This window comes from Lepisma saccharinum, chromosome 19 (assembly GCF_977018435.1).
Source record: "Lepisma saccharinum chromosome 19, izLepSacc3.1, whole genome shotgun sequence".
In the NCBI taxonomy this organism is placed as follows: Eukaryota; Metazoa; Arthropoda; class Insecta; order Zygentoma; family Lepismatidae; genus Lepisma; species Lepisma saccharinum.
Window position 1 is genome coordinate 10,597,038 of NC_139247.1, and position 21,986 is coordinate 10,619,023.

General features: G+C 37.6%; 1 protein-coding gene across 1 annotated transcript in view; it reads left to right on the top strand.

The window, feature by feature from the left end:
- Positions 1–1,515: 1,515 nt before the first annotated feature.
- Positions 1,516–21,986, top strand: part of LOC146002803 (uncharacterized) — a 33,139-nt gene continuing 12,668 nt past the window's right edge. Inside the window, exon 1 of the mRNA XM_083140754.1 lies at positions 1,516–1,766. Coding sequence (XP_082996880.1) covers positions 1,641–1,766 — 126 coding nt within the window. The 5' untranslated portion in view covers positions 1,516–1,640. The remainder of the gene's footprint in view (positions 1,767–21,986) is intronic.

Genomic DNA, 21,986 nt, shown 5'->3' on the forward strand with positions numbered 1-21,986 from the left:
AAAACATCCGAACACATTAGGTTACCTTTAATACAAGACTACTCAAAATGTCACAACTGTTCTAGATACTGAAAATTGCGAAATCATTACCCGAAGTCTGAATTTGGAAGTGAATTTTTTCCCCCAATTCTGATACGACATTATACGGAATCCCATACACCCTAATAAATCACAAAATCAATAAGTGTCTTTGTTATGTTGTTAGAGTAACACATGATATAATTGTAAAGATTTGTGAGAATTCCAGGTAGGAATGTGTTCTGTATTTTTCACAGGGGGGGCAAAGCAGGCTCTCAGGGGGGGCAGTTGCCCCCCCTGCCCCACCTCTAGCTACGGGCCTGCCGAGGGTATTGTTTCCCCGGTTCTCTGAATTTTGCCTCAAACACTACACGTGCAAACCATAAAGTTATCTTTGTCGCAAACCTATCTTTACTTCAGTCTTCATTGGACACTGGGTGGGTTATTCGTGGTGTGCGAGTGTTTGGTGGAAGGCTGTGCCCGTCTTCGACGACGCGAGAACAGGGGAAGCAAAGGAAACTAACCAAACTAACTGTAACTCCAGAATATATTCGAAAACGTCGTGGAGAATTATCGGAAGATGAAAAAATACCGCGGAAACAAGTTAAAAAATTCCGTGCAGAGTGGCAAGAAGTGACCAACAATGGATTAAATTTTAATAAAAAACTTGCTGTGTTTTAGAAGTTTCCACCTAATATGTGAAATTTACCAAAATAGAACATTTGCTCAGGTATGTACTATATATATATATATATATATATATATATATATATATATATATATATATATATATATATATATATATATATATATATATATATATATATATATATCTTTTTTTAATAAAACGCGTATATCCATGCGCCGAACTTAACATTTTTAAGGGGAGGCAAAAATGTGATTTTTCACACAAACTCTTCATATGTGCGCCTTACTAGAACAGCATTTTGTGTAGAATATTTTTAATTTTCTTCTGATGGTGTGATGAATACAAGGGGCATTGGCTCCCTAAATCCAATCTCTGTTTGTGTGTTTTGCATTTTACTGATGAAAATCTTCAGAACAAAGAAAAAAATAGAAATAAAATCTAAATCTTCCAAAAAAACATTTAAAAGTTATTGATTTTATTGTTTATTGATTTGGTTTATTTTACTTCTCTTTTCTGCCACTTTTATCTAATTGCAAAGATGGGGATGAATATGATATGATGAAATTTATGAATGGACACTTACAAACAGCCATGCCCAGGCCGGGATTCGAACCCGGTACCCCTGGCGTCGTAGCATTTAAAAGTGAAATGGATTAACATTTTATACATACATACGAACATGGGTCAACGATAATATTTAATTATTATTAATAATAATAATAATAATAATTCTTTAGATGAAGGGAAAAATGGGTGAAAAAAGGGAAATTTTACCCCTTGGACAGGGAAATTGTGCTTACAGATTGTGGCAACACTGGTATTGGTCTGTGTTTGCGTGAAAACAAATTTTGCATTTGAAAAATAATACCTTTCTTTATATATGTTATGGGGTGCTACCCTCTTAAGTAAAGTTGTAGCGAATAAGTGAGGATGAAAATTAACTAAGTTTATGTTGCAGTAGTTGTGCGAAATTATGGCTTATTCGAAATGTTTTTTCTGTTCCGAACTGTGTAACTCAAAGGAAAGTATAAGTATTTTCCAGGCAGAAGAAAATGGAATGGACATTGTAAAGAAAATTAAGAGGTGCCTCGGCATATTGGTAAGCATTACTCGGTAAATATGCGATATCGCCCGGACGGATTTCTTCAAATTTACAGAAGAAAGTACTTACTGAAATGAGTTTCTTTAGCATTCTGGACGTTCTTGGAGGAATTTTCTTTCACGGAAAGTAAAAACTTCGTAGTTTAATGCTGCAGAACAACAATTAATCACTTTTTGCGTAAGAAATTGTCATTACCTGCCACATTATGCCGTTGTTTTCATTGTGTGCGTGCAGATGGCGAGAGCGTTGAAAGTCACGCGATCTCTGCAGTGTTTCCAAACGTGCCTTCTTTTTACGAAAATTTCTATTTTCAACTATGTTCGCCGCGCTTTCTTTTTTTCGATGAATTTAGGGGTGAAATGAGTGCTAATGGAACCTAACCTAACAGGCCTAACCTAACCTTGTGTGAATGGTTTGTGGGGCTATCCGTGGATGGTTTTTGGGGCTAACGTCAATGGTTTGTGGGGCTACCCATGGATGGATTTTGGGGCTAACGTCAATGGTTTGTGGAGGTAAACATGAAAAAAAAATGAAAAGTATGTAATTTTCGGTCATGAAGGTTTGAAACACTGCTTGTGCACTGAAAATCGACAAAACACAAGCTGGCGCGTCATGACGCGCGATGATCCATTACGAGTGCACGCCATATTGTCTATTACAGAAGCAGATGAAGTAAGACAAATAATCAATCGTAATATGAAAAGTTGACAGCATTTTATGGAAAAAGGCATAACTTCACCTTAAAGAATGTTCCGCAAGGCAAAATAGGTAAGTACCAGTGGTAAAATTAAGGAAATAAATGAGTGAAAGGTGTCTGGGCGTTATCGCATATTTACCCATTATTCATACATAATTTGATAGAAATGAGATCCCCCTCTCTCTCTGTCTCACACACACGCACGCAGGGTGGCGACAAACCTTGAAAAGTCGGAATTGGAGAGGTCAAAGAAAGTCGGAATTTTGTCTTCATTGACAAATGTTTTTTTCTTGAACTGTAGATGCGATGTGATGAAATGAACCTGTCAGACATTTGATTTTGAAGATGTCTTATTAAACGCTGGATACTAGTTAGATATAGCGGAAACACATTTAACTTGTTTATTTTCAAATTAATTTCATTAATTTAATTATATCCCTTGTTCCAGTGTTTTCTAAAATTATAGAGTACTGTGTAAAAAAGCAATTGACCCTTTATTTTGAACAGAATTCACCTATTAATGTAGCCCACTTTGGATTCAGATCGGGGCTATCTACTATTAATGCGGTAGAGACCGTCGTAAATGAGATAATTAATGGTTTCGAGTCTGGCTCATATACACGTAAGTAAGGCCTTTGATACAGTTGCGCATGAAATCTTGCTTAAAAAACTACAGTATTATGGAATAAAGGGAAATGAATTATCCCTTAAGTCTTATCTCACTAATCGGCGACAGATAGTAAAATTTAATAATAAGAAATCTGATGAGATAGACGTTTTGTCTGGTGTCCCCCAAGGATCAGTATTAGGTCCATTTTTGTTTTTAGTTTATATGAATGACCTACCTAATTGCCTACTGTATAAAACAGCTATCTATGCTGATGACACTACCTTTATTACAAATGATCATACTATTCTTAACCTTAGTATCAAAAATAAAGAAATGTTAAATGCTTCCTCTTTATGTTTTAAAACAAATAGCTTGGTGTTAAATACGACAAAAACAGAAACTCAGTTTTTCTACAACCCACCATGCACCTTAAGTAATCAGGATTATGTAAAATTGATTGGCATATATTTAGATACAAAATTAAACTGGTCAGTTCATACCCAGGAACTATGTAAGAAACTTGCCCGTGTCTTATATGTATTGCAGAAATTAAAAAGGTCTGTAAGTGAGGAAATGATGATATCTGTGTACTACACTCTTTTCCATTCACACTTACTGTATGGAAATTTACTATGGGGAAACTCTACAGGTGCAAAGGAAGTCTTTAAATGGCAAAAGAAGGCTATACGTTGTATTAAAGGAGTACAGGATATGGAGTCATGTAGGGAATTCTTTAAGGAATACCGTATTATGACAGTGCCTTCTATAAATATTTATCATAGTTTAATGTACATAAAGGAAAACCTCCCCAGTTTTAGGTTGCGATCTAATGTACATGACTATAATACAAGGCACAATCTGAATATAGAAATGCCGTACGCTAGACTATGCAAGACTCAACAAAATTTTAAACATACTGGAATGAGATTATTCAATTTGCTACCAGCTTCTATATGTAATTTAGAAAACAAGCAGTTTGCTAAACACATTAATAATATATTAGTACAATATTCTATATATAGCAGGGCACGAAATTTCCGGTCGCCATTAGCGACCAAAAGTTTTGAAGCTGGCGACTAAAATTTTGTTGTTTCAAATATGAGTCAAACATGCCTGAACATCTCAATCCAACGTTCGTACATGGTTTTGGAAAGCGAGCCGATTGAAAATCCTGTGTCCACTCAACGCCGACACCATCTAATCGGACCTCCGTGTCCCCCATCGGAGGCAAAACCACAACTATAAATCTTGGGGTGCAGAACGCACCGACAAAGAAAGGCTAGTTAAGAGTTGCCAAGCGTCCGACCATCTACTCTCCCCCCACTTAAACAGAGCAGGGAGGAGGGCGTTCTTCCCTGATTCGTTCGACTGCTTTTTTCTTTGTTTTTTGTTTTTCCAAGCGTAGCAAAATGTTCATTTCAGTTTTCATTACATCTATTAATTATAATCATTATTATTATGCATATTCAAACTTACATGTAAAAAATGTAAACCAATATCAAGTTCAACGAAAGATTGTTTTTATAAAGTTCACTTTATGTCCAAAAAGGCTAATCGGGGTTGAACCTACAGCTTAAAGTGGGATTCGAACTACATTGTACCCCCACTGGGTAAGGAATTCTGCTCCCCTTGATTTCAGAGTGACGTTATCACTACGTCCTGGAGGAGGCCCAGTTCAATTAGAGAGATTCCAAAATATAAAACTTAGGTTTCTCAGTGGTTTGATTGATTGATTTGCTTTATTTTACTTCACTTTTTGTGCCACTTTTGGTTAATTTGCGAAGATGGGGATGAGTGGTGATATGATGGAATTGAATGGACACTCACGAACATCCATGCCCATGTCAGGATTTGAACCTGAAACCCGTGGCATTGTAGCGCGAAATGCCAACCAATCCGCCACGTTGCTGGCTGGTTTCTCAGTGGGTTAACACTTTTAACTGTGAAGAGTACAGAATATAATCCCCTTGTAAACTGGATCCCTAATTCGATATGCAGTGGAGATGCACTACATGCTGGTTCATATATTAAATTGATTGATATTAATTTGGCGTTTTAAGTGCACAGTAGGTTAATCGGGACTGGACCTACAGTTTAAAGTGGGATCCGAAGCACTATGTGCCTCGGTGCCACCATCATATCTTACATGAAATATATATATATATAACTTAATTTCTGCTTTGCTCAAAATGCTACCTTCCACCGACCTTCTTGGCGAAGTCGTTAGTACAGTGTGCTACGACACCAGAGTTTCTGGGTTCAGATACCGGCCTGGGTGTCCCTTCCTAACTTTCATACCATCACCGCACATCCACATCTTCGCGGTTGAATAAAAATAACGGAACATTTATTAACGTCGCCCAAGAACAAAGACTATGAACAGAAATAAAATTATTAAATATATTATTAATGTACACTGAAAAAGTAATTCGTGGATGTTACTTTTTTAAAATGTGTCAGCCACAAATATGTTTGATTACATCGATTTTAAGAATAATTTAAAAAAAATATTGTTGTTTTAACGTACTTGTGTTTATTACGCGTATAAAGCTAAGTGAAAGAGAATGTAGGGTAGCGACAATCTTTAATTATTTATTATCACGGATTTTCGCCTTGCAGGTGCTTTTTTTTCGATTTTTTTCCAAAACGATGTTAAGTAAATTATTCCGCAGGACAGGGCACATTTTTAAAAACAAAAACAATACTATTCCCTTAAAAAAAATGACTGCGCCAATTTAAAGTTATCTTGTTCCAGTGCCAGCCTGCACTGCTCTAAAATGCAAAGTTCTGTGATTTGAATAAGATTATGTGTGTGATGTGTGAAATACATACTTTATACATTGATGTTTAATTTATCTGGGACAAGCATGGGTCCAAGGGCGCTCGCAGGATTTTTCTCAAGGGGCCAGCAGAGCTTCAGTCGTAATTCTTTACAAATCATAAAATTGAAATTAAAATAACAATACCTACATTACTGCTAATTTGGGAAACAACATTTTAACAGTGTGTAACTAGAATCGTGTCATTCTATAGAATGAAGGGATCTGAACCAGTTAGCTGATGGGGTGATGTAAACTACTCTTTTGATTCTGACACTCATCGACGCTACATGGATAACTAGTCCGATTACTCTACAACACGTTACACTGCTAACTACGACGATGGAACACGGAGTTACCGCTGCCTAGCATGCTACAAGGCGCAAGGGATCGCTTGGCTTGGTGAACTGAGGGTCGCTGGATAGAACCTTGGAACTTTCACGATTCGGTCTGCGAGAAGCATTAGGACAAGACACCACACACATCTACCAGGTATGAACAAGCGTGAATAACCTTTTACACCAACTCTCCATATCTCTACCCTCCTACGGAGCAGGTTCAGCCATCAAACATTATTAAGCTCTACCTAAAATGTTTAAATGAAACTTCCCTGTACCTCAAAGCCCAGGTAAAACGGGCTTACAACTACTCATACGGAATATACATCTCCTAATTGTAAATATCTCCCTCGCATAACCTGACTTTGCTTTTGCTGCCATAAAAAAAAAAAAACATTCTATGGCGGCACCCTCTTTCTTTTGCCAGCCTCCTCACCTACTGCTCGCTATGGGCCTGTCTTCATCCCTCCCCCAACATGTCGCTGAGCGATGCAGTGACCATAGCCAGAGGAGGCCTGACTTCTGACACCCGTGAAGCACGAAAAGATGTGGCAACGTTTCGACTGTCAACGGAGATACGCGTTGAGATTTTGGCAGCAAGAGGGGTGAGTGAGGTAAGGTCGCGAAGATGTGGCGAACAGAATATGCATCGTGCACCGTTCGGACTTGAGGGGTAGAGTGGAGCAGACCATGGCTCCTTGCTTGTGCACGGAAAAAACTCAGTTTTCACAGTTGTGAACTGCTCTCGCGTGCTTAGTGTCCAGTCTTCGTTTCGTTGAAAAAAAGAATGCTATAAATGCATTCGTGAGCGTTAGTTGACGTGGTAGTAACGTTTGTTCTGTTTACCTCGTTCTTTTTGGTTCGGTGGTAGTTGCCTGTGAGTGAAGTGGTTCCAGAGAATTAGTTTTATTTAGTTCAATTACTGCTATGGAGAAGAAGCAAACAAACATTCGATCCTTTTTCGTTACGGGTGATGTATCAAAATCAGCTAGTAGCAGTGTTCAGCTTACCTCATCTCCCAGCTGTGCTAAAAGTGGTAAGAGGAAATGTGATAGTGATTCATTGTCATTTCCAGTTAAAAGGAAATTTAATATAGAGTGGTTATACCATTTTGAGGTTGTTGTATGACGAAGCAACAAATGTCGCATCTTGCAAATATTGTAAACAGGTGCCTACCAGTAACATTGATAAAAAATGGGTCAATGGGTTTTCTTTACCTTTTAAAAAGGAGTCCTTTTTAAAGCATAATCAGAGTAAAGTCCATAGTGAAAATGTTGCCAGTGCAAAGGCAAAAGAATGCCCGACAGAAAAACAGATGGCAAAATGCATTAAAAAATGGATCACCAGATGTTTTCTCATCTTACAAATTTATTTAATGTAGCTAAACATGAGAAACCATTTAAAGACTTTGTAGATCTGCTGTGTTTGGCAGGAAAATTAAGTGTGAGTGTTCTACCTAAGTATGGCAATGAAAAGCAATGCAGAGAATTTATTCATTTCATAGCTGAAACTTTGAAGTTAGATCTAGTGGAGAAAATAAAGAAAAGTACATACATCAGCCTTCTGATTGATGGATCCACAGATAGATCAACAGTCGAGCATGCAAATGTGTATGTTCGATACGTGGATGCAAATGATGGTCACATCAAAGAGGACATTTTAGGATTAATAGAGCTCCCGAACTCTACTTCTGCTGGTTACTTCACTGCCGTAACTGATTATTTAGATAAGGCAATAGGTCCAAATAAATACAGAAACAAGTGTTACATTGTAGGCTTGGGTACTGATGGTGCAGCAAATATGGTCGGGCACAAATCAGGATTGGCTGTGCAAATGAAAGCTATTTGTAATAAAATGGTAATATTCATTGCCTTGCACACCGTTTGGAGTTGGATGTGTGTGGTGAAGTTGAATATCTTAGAGCATTTGATTCCGTGGTTAGGAATATTTTTCAGTTTTATCATGGCTCTGCTAAAAGACTTCACCTCTTGAGAGAAACGGCAGAAGTTATTGGAGACGAAATTCTAAAACTGAGTGATATCCACACTATTAGGTGGTTAGCCAGCAAAGAAAGTGCTGTAAGAGCTCTCTTGCAATCATGGAAAGCTGTTGTGACCCATCTTGAACAGGTGGCCCATGGAAAGACAATGATGGCGCTAAAGCTAAGGGTTTGCTGAAAAGTTTGAAGCTATTCAAATTTGTTAAGCTTCTGCACTCCTTTCGGATTTCTACAGGAAATTGAACCCTTTAAGCGTGGCACTACAAAATAAGAATCTTTTGATTTCATCTCTGAAAATTAGAATTGAACACTGTATTTCAGTTTTGGCTGACCTGGAATCTAATGTTGGACCAAGCGAACAAGATTTCTTGGACCATGTATCCATTTCAGGGCAGATCAGGGATGTGCAGCTCACAAACATTCAAAATGGAGAGCAAGAGTTTCAGACTGTTAGAGGAAACTTAATTAACAATGCAAAGGTGTACATCACAGAAAGATTGCAATCTATATCAACAGATGTGATTGCATCTCTGCATGTTTTCGACACCTTGGGTTGGCCTCCCAAAGCAAATATTCTTCAGTTTGGGATAGAAGAAATAAAGAAGCTCTACATGTACTTGAACCCGAGCCTTTATGATGAGAATTTGGATGTTCTGTTAGCAGAGTGGGCAGAATATAAACTTTTGTTTCCTTCTCTGACTTTGAATCAGACGCTGGAGAAGATTCACAGTGAGGAGTGTTCAGCAAGATTCCCCAATTTGCTCCAGATTTTAACATTTTGTGCTGTTCTACCAGTGAGCACAGCATCATGTGAGAGAGGTTTCAGCTGTCACAACAGACTTAAGACTGCCTGAAGACTGAGACACTAGATGATTTGCTCAGAGTTTCTGTAAATGGACCCCCCTTGTCAGAGTTTGACCCAGCAGCTGCGATTGATAAGTGGTACTTCAGTGCAGAACGACAGTGCTACACAAACATTAATTCCTAAGGTATGTTCTTTTTAATAATTGCTCATATTTGTATTATTTATCAATATAAAATAGTGGCGACCAAAGATTTTAGACTGGCGACTTACTTCAAACTTGAAATTTCATGCCCTGATATATAGTGTCACGGAATTTGAAGAACACTTCCATCAGGGCCTGTAAAATGTAAATGTCTACTCATAATGCATCACAGAGCTGTAAAATGGGTTTTTGTACATGGCTTGTATTGTAATTTTATGATAAGCTGGAGGAAACATTAGAAGAAACACCTAGATATGATTCAATTATTATCATGGAAGATTTTAATGCACAAATTGGCAAGGAGGATAGGAGAAAAGGAATAAGTGGAGTCTATACCTTACATAGAGAAAGCAATAATAATGGCAATCTACTCTATCAGTTTGCAATTAGAAACAAAATGATAATAAAAAGCACGTGTTTCCCACATAAAGATATACATTTGGGGACCTGGAGATCCCCAGATGGAATAACAACAAACCAAATCGACCATGTTTTGGTAGGTCACAGATATTCCTCCTCAATCACAGATATTAGAAGTTGCAGAGAACCTAACTGTGACTCTGACCACTTTCTTTTGAAAGTAAAAGTTCGAGAGAGAATAAGAACAAGACAACAGACAGAAAAACTAAAAAGAATAAAATGGAAAAAAGAAGAAATCAGACAAAGATACCAAGATGAAATAGCTCAAAAAACACAAAGTTGGACAGCAGAAGAGAGGAGCTCAACCGAAAAACACTGGGAGAAAATACAAGGAACTCTAAAAGAAGTAACAGAAGAAATAATAGGAGAAGATAAACAAGTAGGGGAAAAAATGTGGTTCGATGAGGATTGTGAGAAAGTAATAAAGGAAAAGAACGAAGCTAGACAAAAAATGATACAAAGAAAAACGAGAGGAAATGTCGAAAGGTATCGAGAAAAAAGGAATATAGCTAATAAAACATGCAAACAGAAAAAGAAGGAGATAATGAAGAAACAGCTGATGGAGATAGATGACTTGAGTAGACAAAATGAAACAAGAAAAGTATATACCGCAATCAAAAAAGTAAATAAAGGATACCAACCAAAGGAAATTGGCTATAAGGATAAAAACGGAGCAGTGATAGGAGATCAGCATAGAAAATTAGAGAGATGGGCAGAATATTATCAAGAACAACTAGGAAAAGAAGAGGAACTAGTGGGAACAACAGGAATAGATGGATACAATGAGGGAAGCATTGAAGACCCACCAACAATGGAGGAGATAGAAATAGCAATTAGAAAAGTGAAAAATAACAAAGCACCAGGAGAAGACGGTATAATAATAGAAATGCTAAAGATGGCAGGACTGACAATGAAAATTGAAATCCATAAACTCCTGGAACGGATCTGGAAAGAAGAACAAATGCTGGAAGGATGGAAAGTTGGAATAGTATGCCCAATACACAAAAAAGGGGATCGAACGGAATGTAGTAACTATAGACCAATAATGCTGCTAAATGTGGTGTACAAAGTCCTTACCAGTATTATTAATGAAAGACTGAAGAAATATACTGAAGCTATAGTAGGAGAATATCAATGTGGATTTAGACCAGGTAGGGATACAACAGATCAATTATTCGTTATACAACAGATAATTGAAAAACACTATGAACATGCAATAGACCTCCTAATTCTATTCATTGACTACAAAAGAGCATTTGATAGTATAAGGAGACCCGAACTGAGTAGAGCTATGCAAGAATTAAAAATCCCCATCAAGTTAATAAATTTAATAGAAATGACAATGAAACAGACCAGAGCAAAAGTGAAAATAGGGAATGAAACAAGTAGAGAATTTCCATATTACAGAGGAGTCAAACAAGGAGATGGACTGTCAACCACACTCTTCATACTAGCATTACACGTGGCCGTTCAAAAGGTAGATAAGAGAGGATCAATTTTTACAAAGAGCACTCAAATATGCGCATATGCAGATGACATTGCAATAATAGCACGAACAAGAAAAGATTTAAAGAAAACATACCAGAGATTAGAAGAAACTGCAAATAGGTTAGGACTAGAAACAAATATCAATGAAACAAAGTACATGATTGTTACCCAAAAACCTGACAAATATAGAGAGGAAAGAATAGAAATAAATGGGAAGGAATTTGAAAGAGTCAGGTCATTCCAATACTTAGGGCTGATCATAAATGAACAAAATAAAAAAGATAGCATGATAAAGAAAAGGATATACATGGGGAATAGAGCATATTATGCAAACATGCAATTATTAAAGAGCAAACTAATAAACAGTAATCTCAAAATTACCATATATAAAACGTTAATAAGACCTATAATAACATATGGTTCAGAGGCATGGGTAATGAATAAGACAGAAGAGGAAGCATTGCGCAGATTTGAGAGGAGGGTGATACGCAAAATATATGGACCAGTTAATGAAAATAATTTCTGGAGAATAAGAACTAATGAAGAAATTAACCATATACTAGGGAAAGAGGATATTGTGAGATTTATTAAATCACAAAGAATGCGGTGGCTGGGTCACGTACAGAGAATGGGAAAGGATAGAATGCAAAGGAAAGTGATGCAAGAAAAAATCTATTCAACAAGAAGAAGAGGAAGACCAATGACAAGATGGCTAGATGGTGTCCTGGAAGATTTGCGTCACATGAAGGTGAAAAGATGGTGGGAGATTGCAGAGGACAGGAATAGATGGAGGCACATAGTTGAGGAGGCCAAAGCCCATGAGGAGCTGTAGCGCCATGTGGTAGGTATTGTATTGTAATCAAAATAGAGTACTATTTTCCAATTGGTTTTGCTGTAATAAAACATGTAGTTTAATTTGCAAACTGTATTGTTGAATGTGTAATATTTTAATATGTATTTTTAATTTTATTTTCTTTTGTAATTTTTTATATTAACATTTATATACTTATTATGACGAAGTCTATTGCAATCATGTTGTCTAATGACTAATAAAGTATTCTATTCTATTCATTTGTACTTACCTCATATGCATAGCGGAACATTTTTCAACTTGGGATTACTTTTTTTTTTTCAATGAAAGAAGCATTATTTTTAACATTATAAGTATTTATTGGTCGTTGCTAATTGGCGGCCAAATCTTGACTCATGTTGTCTATCATCAGCTGATATGCAGTGTCGTCAGCTGATGTGCAGTGTTACCAAACTTATGAACCGATAAATGCTGCACAAACTATTCACAAAAGGTTTCTAAGCGAAAATTTATCCACAAACCATTCACGGAAGGTTAGGTTAGGTTCAGTTAGGTTAAGCAAACAGAAAATTGAATTGGAAAAAAAACACGCTCACACGTCATCATGTAAAACTACCGCGTGGTTGCTACACTAACACTTATTAACCAAAAAATGATGGTTTTTATTCTAAAATTAATCCACAAACCATTCACGGAAGGTTAGGTTAGGTTCAGTTAGGTTAGGCAAACAGAAAATTAAATTGAAAAAAAAAAACGCTCACACGTCATCTTGTAAAACTACCGCGTGGTTGCTACACTGACAGGGGGTTACATAATTGAACACACGGAACATTTGATTCACATAGTCAACGGTAATGGTGGCACGGGCTATCGTGCAAGGGAGATACATGAATGTTGAAAATTAATTATTTACCGGCCGAATAAGTTTGCACGAATGGAAAAAATACTATTCCCAGCTTCCAAAAGTCCACAGGAACTCAATTCCGTAAGTACTTTCCCATCTTTTCTCCTGTAAATTTGAAGAAATGTGTTTCCACTATATCTAACTGTTATCAAGCGCTGCACTTAAATGGGATGGTACTTGTTTACTATCAGTCGGACAGATTTCTTCATTTCTACAGAAGAAACTACTTACCGTAATAAGTTTCTGTAGTGTTGTCTAATATCGGGAAGGTGTTTTGTGTGAAATTCAGGTAATTTTTCCGTATCCTGGAAACAGATTTCTTCAAATTTAAAAGTTTGGGGCTCATTTGGGGGCAGGTGACTCCTTCCAATTTCTAACATGCCTTTAACAGGGAGTCTATAGAAAAAGCCGGGGAGCAGGAGCAGAGCGTAGCGGTTGGGGGCGCTAAGTCAATTACCACAAGGGCGGACCCTGGAATCGGTGGGCAATTTGAGTCAAAAATTTCAAACGAAAATAACTTTTTTGTTTAAATTTCACACCGATTCCGGGATGGATAGCCCCAAAATCTATTCCCGGAATGTTCCGCAAAGCAGATAGGTAAGTACGAATGTCAAAAATTGACGAAACTCAGAAGTTATAGGTGTCCAACGGATAGTAAACTTTTACCAAATGGGAATTCATCTTTGCAGCCTTTAAACTTTTAGGTCTCTATTATACATTGGACACAACCACTGTGTCAGAAACAAGTGAAGGAAGGTGGGGGAGGAGAAATTTCCACTGAGGCAGGCACGTTTGATGAACCTCTAAATCACATTTAAAATGTATTGACATATTTTTGTTCTTGTCTGTGGGAGCTATAAGGGGTCGGACCGGTCGATCAGAACAGTGCACCCACTCTGGCACCGTCCAACAGTTGTCCAGCACCATAGTATGGCATTGTGTGGACATTCTGATGGAACATTGAAACGAATGAGGGCTTTTATCCAACCTGAATTTTTTGGCGTATGCTGTGGAATGACATTTGATCCGCCGAATATTTATTCTCCGTTGATGCATGTGATTTTTGTCAGATAAATCTGATGGTATAAATTTGCAATACCGGAAGTATCTCCGTTTGCTTTCAAATTCGGTATAATCACTAATTTTGGCCTTGTGATCACGAATCTGCAGTAAAAAATTGGCGGTCATGTCTAGAAATTGCAAAATTACGTGCAGATATTACCGCTATGATTGTCGATACACTAATATGGTAACCATGTTTGATGATGTGAACAAGTGAAGTTCGCTATTTGTTACGCTGTCTGAGAGAATGGCGTCTTACAAAAGGTGGTAAAAATGTTTGCCCCACGAACCATTCACTGTAAGGTTAGGTTAGGCAAGCATAGTTAAAATGCATGGTCATCATAAACATAGTTTTGAAATGCTAATCATTGCAAAAAATAGTTGTTTTCTTCATAAATCAAGGGTGTTTACTCCGTTCACGGACACACTTATTTCGTCTTATTTTGCAATTTCTAGACGTGACCACCAAATTTTAACTGCAGATTCGTGATTACGAGGCCAAAATTAGTGAGTATGCCGAATTTGAAAGCAATTGAAGATACTTCCGGTATTGTAAATTCGCTCCAATCCGACTAATGAAAAGATTCTCTCGGGCTATTGACCAGGTGAGTTGTGGAAAAGATTCCAAGCTTTCGAAAGTTTGGAATTTTTCCACAACTCACCTGGCCGATAGCCTGAGAGAATCATGTCATCATTCGTCACCAGGAAAGCTTCAAGACTTACTTATATCTGACTAATGTTGAACTGGGACAAAATGTCTCGCTGCGGCATAAAAATGCATGCATGGCACTCTTATGCATCCTTGTCTGATGTAGTACATTTCATCGGACAAACTTTCAGGCTCTCAATCCTAAAAACATATCATTTTCGTCAGTAATCAATGTTCCTCTGCCAGCTCTAGTGAATTTTCACTTGTCGTCTACTGTTATTGAATTTAACAGGTTGAAGCTTTATCTGAGGACATTTTATTGTCTTAATTACAGTGACCCATGACTTACTTTTCGACATATTCACCACCATTCTTCAGGTATTTGTTGTAGTGTGGCACTAAATTTTGTATGCCCATGTCATGTGTCTGCCTCCAAAAAGTGGAATCGTCTGTACAGCAGCGTTACTGTCAAAACGTATGTACTGCCAGAAACTGCTTCAGCTGAAGGAAGAGATGAATGAGGATGCAAGAAGCATGAGGTTAGGGCTCCCACTTAAAGTGATGCAATAGAGCCTACTTGCGGTCAGGTGTGTGGGGTTGTTCATGATGGATCTGCACCATTGTCTGACTATACTGTCACTTATGGTATCCAGTCCGTACACCTCTCACAAGTTCCGGTGTATCTCTGCTGGCATCTGCTTCTGAGCATGCAAAAATCTGATTACAGCACATAGTCCGTATATGAGAACTGCCATCTTTCTCATAGAGTTGAGCCAATCAACCTACCGGTCCCCATGACAGAGTGGTGAACACTTCGCACTGCAACACAAGGGGTCCCGGGTTCTAATCGTGGCCTGGGCATGGGTGTTTGTGAGTGTCCATTCATCAATTTCATCATGTCATCACTCATCCCCATCTTCGCAAATTAGCCAAAAGTGACACAAAATTCGAAGTAAAAAAAAGCAAATCAATCAATCAACCAACCAAGCTAACTCCTGGCACAGGGCACATCTTTATGGCAGTGACCCGCTGTTGCCACTTTTACCTACGAAGAAACTTGCTGTCAAACAGCCAATTAGGCCTCCTGCTGCCCCCCCCCCCTCCCCTCTGAGCAACAATCCGAACCTTAGAATCCCTCCTCCCTGCAGCGGTCAGTAGGAAAAAAGGATTTTGCCAAAACAACCATTCTGCACTGTGAATACAACCAGGAGATAGTTTGGCCCTGGTATATCACTGTTCTTAAATAGACTCCCTTCACAACAATGCAACTGCACCACATTACAGACACATATCACCTCTTCCTATCTGTATGTGCTCGTCGTGCTCCAACCACTAGCGCAGCGTTTCAACGATATCGGTACTTACTTTCTGGACATGCCTCATGTATAAACTTACGGACACTGTTATTAACAGCATGTTCCTATCTTATCCTGTCTTGATTAGCAAAATCAGATGCCTGTGCAGTGCCGTAGATTCTCCTACTATAAAATTTCTTGCATTAAGTTTTAAATATTATATATGTGTATATACACACACACTGTTTTGCCAGCAATATAGGTAACAGTGTGTTGTCAGTTTCACAGTACTTGGATATACTGTGAATGTTTGTACTGAAAGAGAATTAACATTGATAATGTATGGTAATATGACACTTTGTTTTGTACATTGCTTCACTTTCAGAACGTTTAGTCTCAAGAAGCAGGTTTAATATATGTTAGGGTTTTGGGTGCCAAGCGGATGCCATGTGTTGCCATGTTCACATCAAACAAGCTGCGAATTCACCATACTAATATCTCAATCATGTGTGCATGGATTACGTTTGTTTGTTTGCTTTATGTAGAAATGAGACGTAGGATACAAGCGTTAATGCTTTGAAAGTAAGTTTGCAGTCATGGTTCTTTCAAGCAGCAGGCAAAATTTCAACATTTAATAACGAGAAAGGCTTAGAAGAATGAGAAATTACAAAATGTCTTCATTAAAAACAACTAATTTACTCTAATCTCATTTAGTCATAATTTTAAAAATAATCAAATAATTTATTTAAGCCTGCTTGCAAATGAGGAAAGCCCTGTAAAAGTCCCGGTACTAATTTACTATAGTTCAAACAGATTTCTTCATTTTTACAGATGAAACTACTTACCGTAATAAGTTCCTGTAGCATTGTCTAACATCGGGAAGGTGTTTTGTGTGATGTGGGAATGTATCATAGCGAAAATTCATGTTCTTCGTTGAAAATTCACGCTTCGATGGAGAATAGCCTTTTGCGCGTACACCTTCGAACATCATCATGTGTTGTGATTGTGTTTTGTTTATGTTCATTGGGCATCCAATGTTTCGAACTGTCTGCGTTTGCAACAAAAGTTAGAAACATGACGTGTCGTGGATGCGTGGTGAAATTCGTACCATGTGTGGAAGATCCAGTGGATTTTTTAATTTAATTGAACATGGGATCGTGAAGAAAGGAAAGGAATGTCGAAAATGTGGCAGTGAATGTAAACTACTCGTTAGAAGGAATGGGCTGTGGGTATATGCCTATTGCCTAATATGATGTGTCGTGGATGCGTGGTGAAATTCAGGAAGTTTTCCGTATCCTGGAAACTGATTTCTTCAAATTTAAAAGTTTGGGGGCAGGTGACTCCGGCCAATATCTAACATGCCTTTAACAGGGACTCTATAGAAAAAGCCGGAGCATAGCGGAGTGGAGGCATGGCCGCGGTAGCGGTTGGGGGCGGTAGGTCAATTACCCCAGACGCGGAGCCCGGAATCGGTGGGAAATTTGGACTCAAAAATTTCAAACGAAAATAATTTTTACTTTAAATTTCCCACCGATTCCGGGATGGATAGCCCCAAAAACCATTCATGGATAGCGCCACGAAACATTACAAATTCCTTCGTAAAAAAATGCGAAAATTTTTTTTTAAAAAAATTACATCAGATGAGTGAGCTTTGTTCACGGGTATTTCGTGGGTTCCGAAGGTTGAAACACTGCATAACGAATGAAAATCGACAAAAGACAAGCACGACACGCGATTATGTAGGAAGGTGTACGCGCCATATTGTGTCTGAGGCAAGCGAAAAGGCTACGAGAAAGAAGTACTCGTAATGTGAAAAATTGCAATTACTTTGATCAAAAAAATGTCAATACATGTTAAGCAATGTTCCGCGAAGCAGATAGGTAAGTACGAATGTCAAAAATTGACGAAACGAAGAAATTATAGGTGTTTGAACTATAGTAAATTTTTACCAAAGTCCCTCCCTAGCTTGTGAATTGTAATCTTTTTTTTAAATTCACTATTTTTCTTAACAAATGTAAATCATAGAAAACATAAGTCAATTTCTTGTAAGCTAATGTAGATACTCAATACAGTCCATACCTGAAAGCTGTACGAGTTTATTTTCCATGTACAAATACATGAATTTAGTTCAAAATTGTCTGTGAAAAAATGCAAAATTTGTCATGGAAAACCTGGAAAAGTGAGGGAATTTCATTTCTGCTTGTCTGTAGCCACTCTGGCACACTAAAAGATGGTCTCCACTGCGAATTTGTTAGCTCAGTGTGCTCGACCCCAGGGTTTACCGGGTTTAGATCCAAACCAGGACGTGGGTGTACTTTGTGTTCCTTCATTGTATAATCCTCTTCTTCGTGATTAGCGAAAAGTGGTAGAGAAGCGAAGTAAAATAAACTAAATCAATCAATGAACATGCACTCTAAGCAGATTTGTAAAACAACAAAACAGGACATTTTTCATATTTTCTTGAATGAAAAGGGGACGGCAAAATGTGCACATTTTAATATAGAAACTGTTTTGTCATAAATACTTATGTTTGAAAACTAATTGTAAAAAAATAATAAGTAACATACATAATGTGGTGATATGCACTCCAACCAAGTAATTAGAACTCATTCATTGATATTTTGCAGATATATCCTTCTTTTCATATTGTAAAAGTTTATGCACGTGTGATGAAAGTTCACCACTTGAATCAACACCACTTTCAAAGTTTGTACTGAAAGAGCGTTCTTATCACTTGTCCACAAACCATTTATGCATGAAAACACTAGTTCGGTGGGGGCATTAGTTCCAGTTAAATGTAGAAGAAACTCCAAGTAGCCGTCTGTTTGTTCTTACCAACATGCAAAGCGACAAAAGTTGGCATATCAATCGCTTCTTATGCTCCCACATAACTGCAGCTGTGCAGACCTTCCATGTAAACTATGCTGTAGCGAGATGTGAATGGCTGAATATTACTTTGTCATAGTTCATACTCATAGTAGAGAAGGTGTATTGTTACACTTTCCATGCTGGTAAGTCATTGTCACAATGCAGGGGACATTTTGGCATCGTGTTTTACTTTTGAAAACAATTGTGTGACATAGACTAAAAAGATGGGACTGTCCCAGCTAATAAGGTGTGTCTCGTCATGTTATTTCATGCACACACAAGTCCTTCATTGACCAGATTTTCCAATGATTTTACCATCCCACTCCTATATGCTCACATGAGAAGGTTATCACCACCTTGTTGGCTAAGTGGCTGATTCATATAGTGTTTGCATTCTACCGCTTTTGGGAATGGTTCTGAATGTTTAATAATGTTTGTATGTTTTATAGGAGAATTATATATGCTTTATATGCTTTAGAATAGTGGAAATAAGTTTAAGATTAACTGCCACGAGAGACATATTTAACTCATGCTATACTGTGTACACTTTTAGAAGGAACATGCTATTGTGCTGTTGCCAAACTAACTGAGCAGAAGGGAATGACAGAGAATTTGCTGTGTCCAATAAACAACTATATAATTAATCCTCTCACAACTGTTCTTTGTGACTTATACAAGTAAACTATAAGTGAATAATTTTACCAGTCTTGCTACGAAAATGCATGTGGCATGCAGCGTAATAATTGATTCTATCGTCCCTTGACTTGCATATGACTCACGTTCATAAAATAATTAAAAATAGCAATTTTCCATCATCAAGATACATATTGCTTTCAATGTTTATTTTATAGTCTCATAAAGCATCGTGGCCCCAGGGATTTTTTTTTCTATTGTGGGAGTCGGTGTGGTGGATAATTTGTTTGCTCATAGCAATTGTAATATCTGAAAAACCATTAAGAGTTAAGAGACCTGAAATAAAATTAATTTCGTATCTATCTTTTATGTAATAGAAGTTTTGAAAATCTCACTTTACTGTAGAAGTATGTTCATTTTGTAGGTTAAATGTATGCTTAACACTGCAGTGGTGGTGCAGATCAGAATAGTGATCGAGTCATTTATATTTCCGTGCTACTGCTGTTTGGCAACACTGTTGACCTTTTCCCCCAGTATAGCTTTGTGGAACAATCCAAAAATTCTATTTGTTCAGTCATTACTTGAAATAGATCAATTGTTGATGTGTGATAGAGCTTGCATTTCAGTGGAGCACAATAGTGATTTGTGTGATTATTGATGGGAGCATTTTTGGGCACATAGATTGTCATGTGCATAAGTAAATGTTTCAGAAAATCTGTTATAAATATATGAAGTTGGTGTTCCTCGACCACAGTAAACATGTTTGCGAAATTTGTGTGGAAATAGAAAAATGAAAGTAAAATTCTAAGATACCTTTTATGTATTTTTGTTTGGCTTCATCACGTTCAACTGTAATTCAGTATGTTTAGTACTCCCTCCCTGCTGTAATTCGTTTGCGTTGAGTAAATTAACTTAAATTTTTTTGCTAAGTAAATCAAAATACTTTAAAGAGGACATTCTTGCTACAAAACCAGATAAATTTTTGGCAAATACAAAGGAGTATTGTACAGTTTTAATTATCATCCGGAAGTTATTGAACTCTGAATGAAATTTTGCCAGTGTAATCACTGGTCCTTGTGTGGATGATGGTGTAAAAATGTTCGTAGTATGTCATTTACTTTTTTGGTGGGTGGCAGTAGATGTCAATAAACTGCAAGATGGAGAAGAGAGAGGCTTGCAGTATGATTAAGTTCCTGCATTTGAAGTGTTACAGTGCCTGGCAAATTTATGATGATGATTTCCCATGATATGACACTGTTGTGAGGTGGAAGTGGAATTTTCAAAGTGGCTGGCTACATGTCCCTCATAGACGAACCAAGAAGTGACAATCATCACTCGCAGACGATGCAGCTACAGTGAAGAATGTGGAGGATCTCATCCTGAAAGAGTGACGAGTAACTCTGCACATGATCATGCATGCTACTGGTCTTAGTTACAACAGTGTATGGAAGACTATTCACGATGAACTCTACGTGTCTAAAGTGTCAGCATGCTGAGTTGCACGGTCCTTGCCCTCACTGACATTGCACCCACTCACACATCTCAAACTGTTGCTGTGGATTCAAAGCAATGCTGCTTTGAAATCTTGCTGCATCCACCCTATTCTCCTCATCTTGCCCCAAGTGACCTTTTTCTTGTTCTCTGAAATGAAAAATCCACTGCTGTGTCGGTGATTCGAAAGACAAATGATGTCATGCAAGAAGTGGAACACTTGTTTTTGACACAATCTGAGGACTGCTACAGTGACAGCCTGTGGAAGGTCAAGGAACAGTGGGAGAAATGTGTGCATCTGAACTGTGACTATGTAGAGAAGTCTTAAGGACCACAACTTAAAATAAAGTTTCTGTTTCATTTAGTTCATGGTGATAATTTAAACTTTACGATACCCCCTCATAATGAGTAAAAACAATAATATTTGACAGCTTGCAATAGTGATCCATGCAACCAATGACTAGTTTTTTTTCCCATGTGATCACTGCAGTGTTAATGCATCTGTACTGGGAGCTACATACAATTTTTACTTGAATACCGTCTTTGGCACCAGAGCCTCCTTAGTCTGTAACAATGCAGTTCAATAATGTACTGTGTGGAAGTGAATTAACACTTGAATGTCTTGCAAGAAGGTCACTGCTTACACCCCAGTATATATATATATATATATATATATATATATATATATATATATATATATATATACACACACAGGGTGTTGCAAATCAACTTCAACAATGCTTGGGTGCTGGTAGATATCATAAAAACAAAACTAGTAACTTTTCCTTCTGAATGCTACCTCGAAAGCACTTAGTTTCTGCACTACAAGCGCTTAAAATATTACCTGAATGTATGCAACCCAACACAGCAAACGATCGCTGGGATGCCTTGCAGGGTTGCTACTAGCATCTCTTGTTAAGAGAGATGACTTGAAAGCAACAAATTGGGTGTCTTACTTGAGCAAATACAATAGAATAATAATGCTTGCGATGATGTAACAACTATTTACAAACTGACGAATGCAAAGAATTTCGAATGAATGCAGACTGAAATTCATGAGTGTTCAATGTTCATTCTAAAATGCCTCCACCATTTTTAGAGTGCAATACAATATCAATAATCGCAA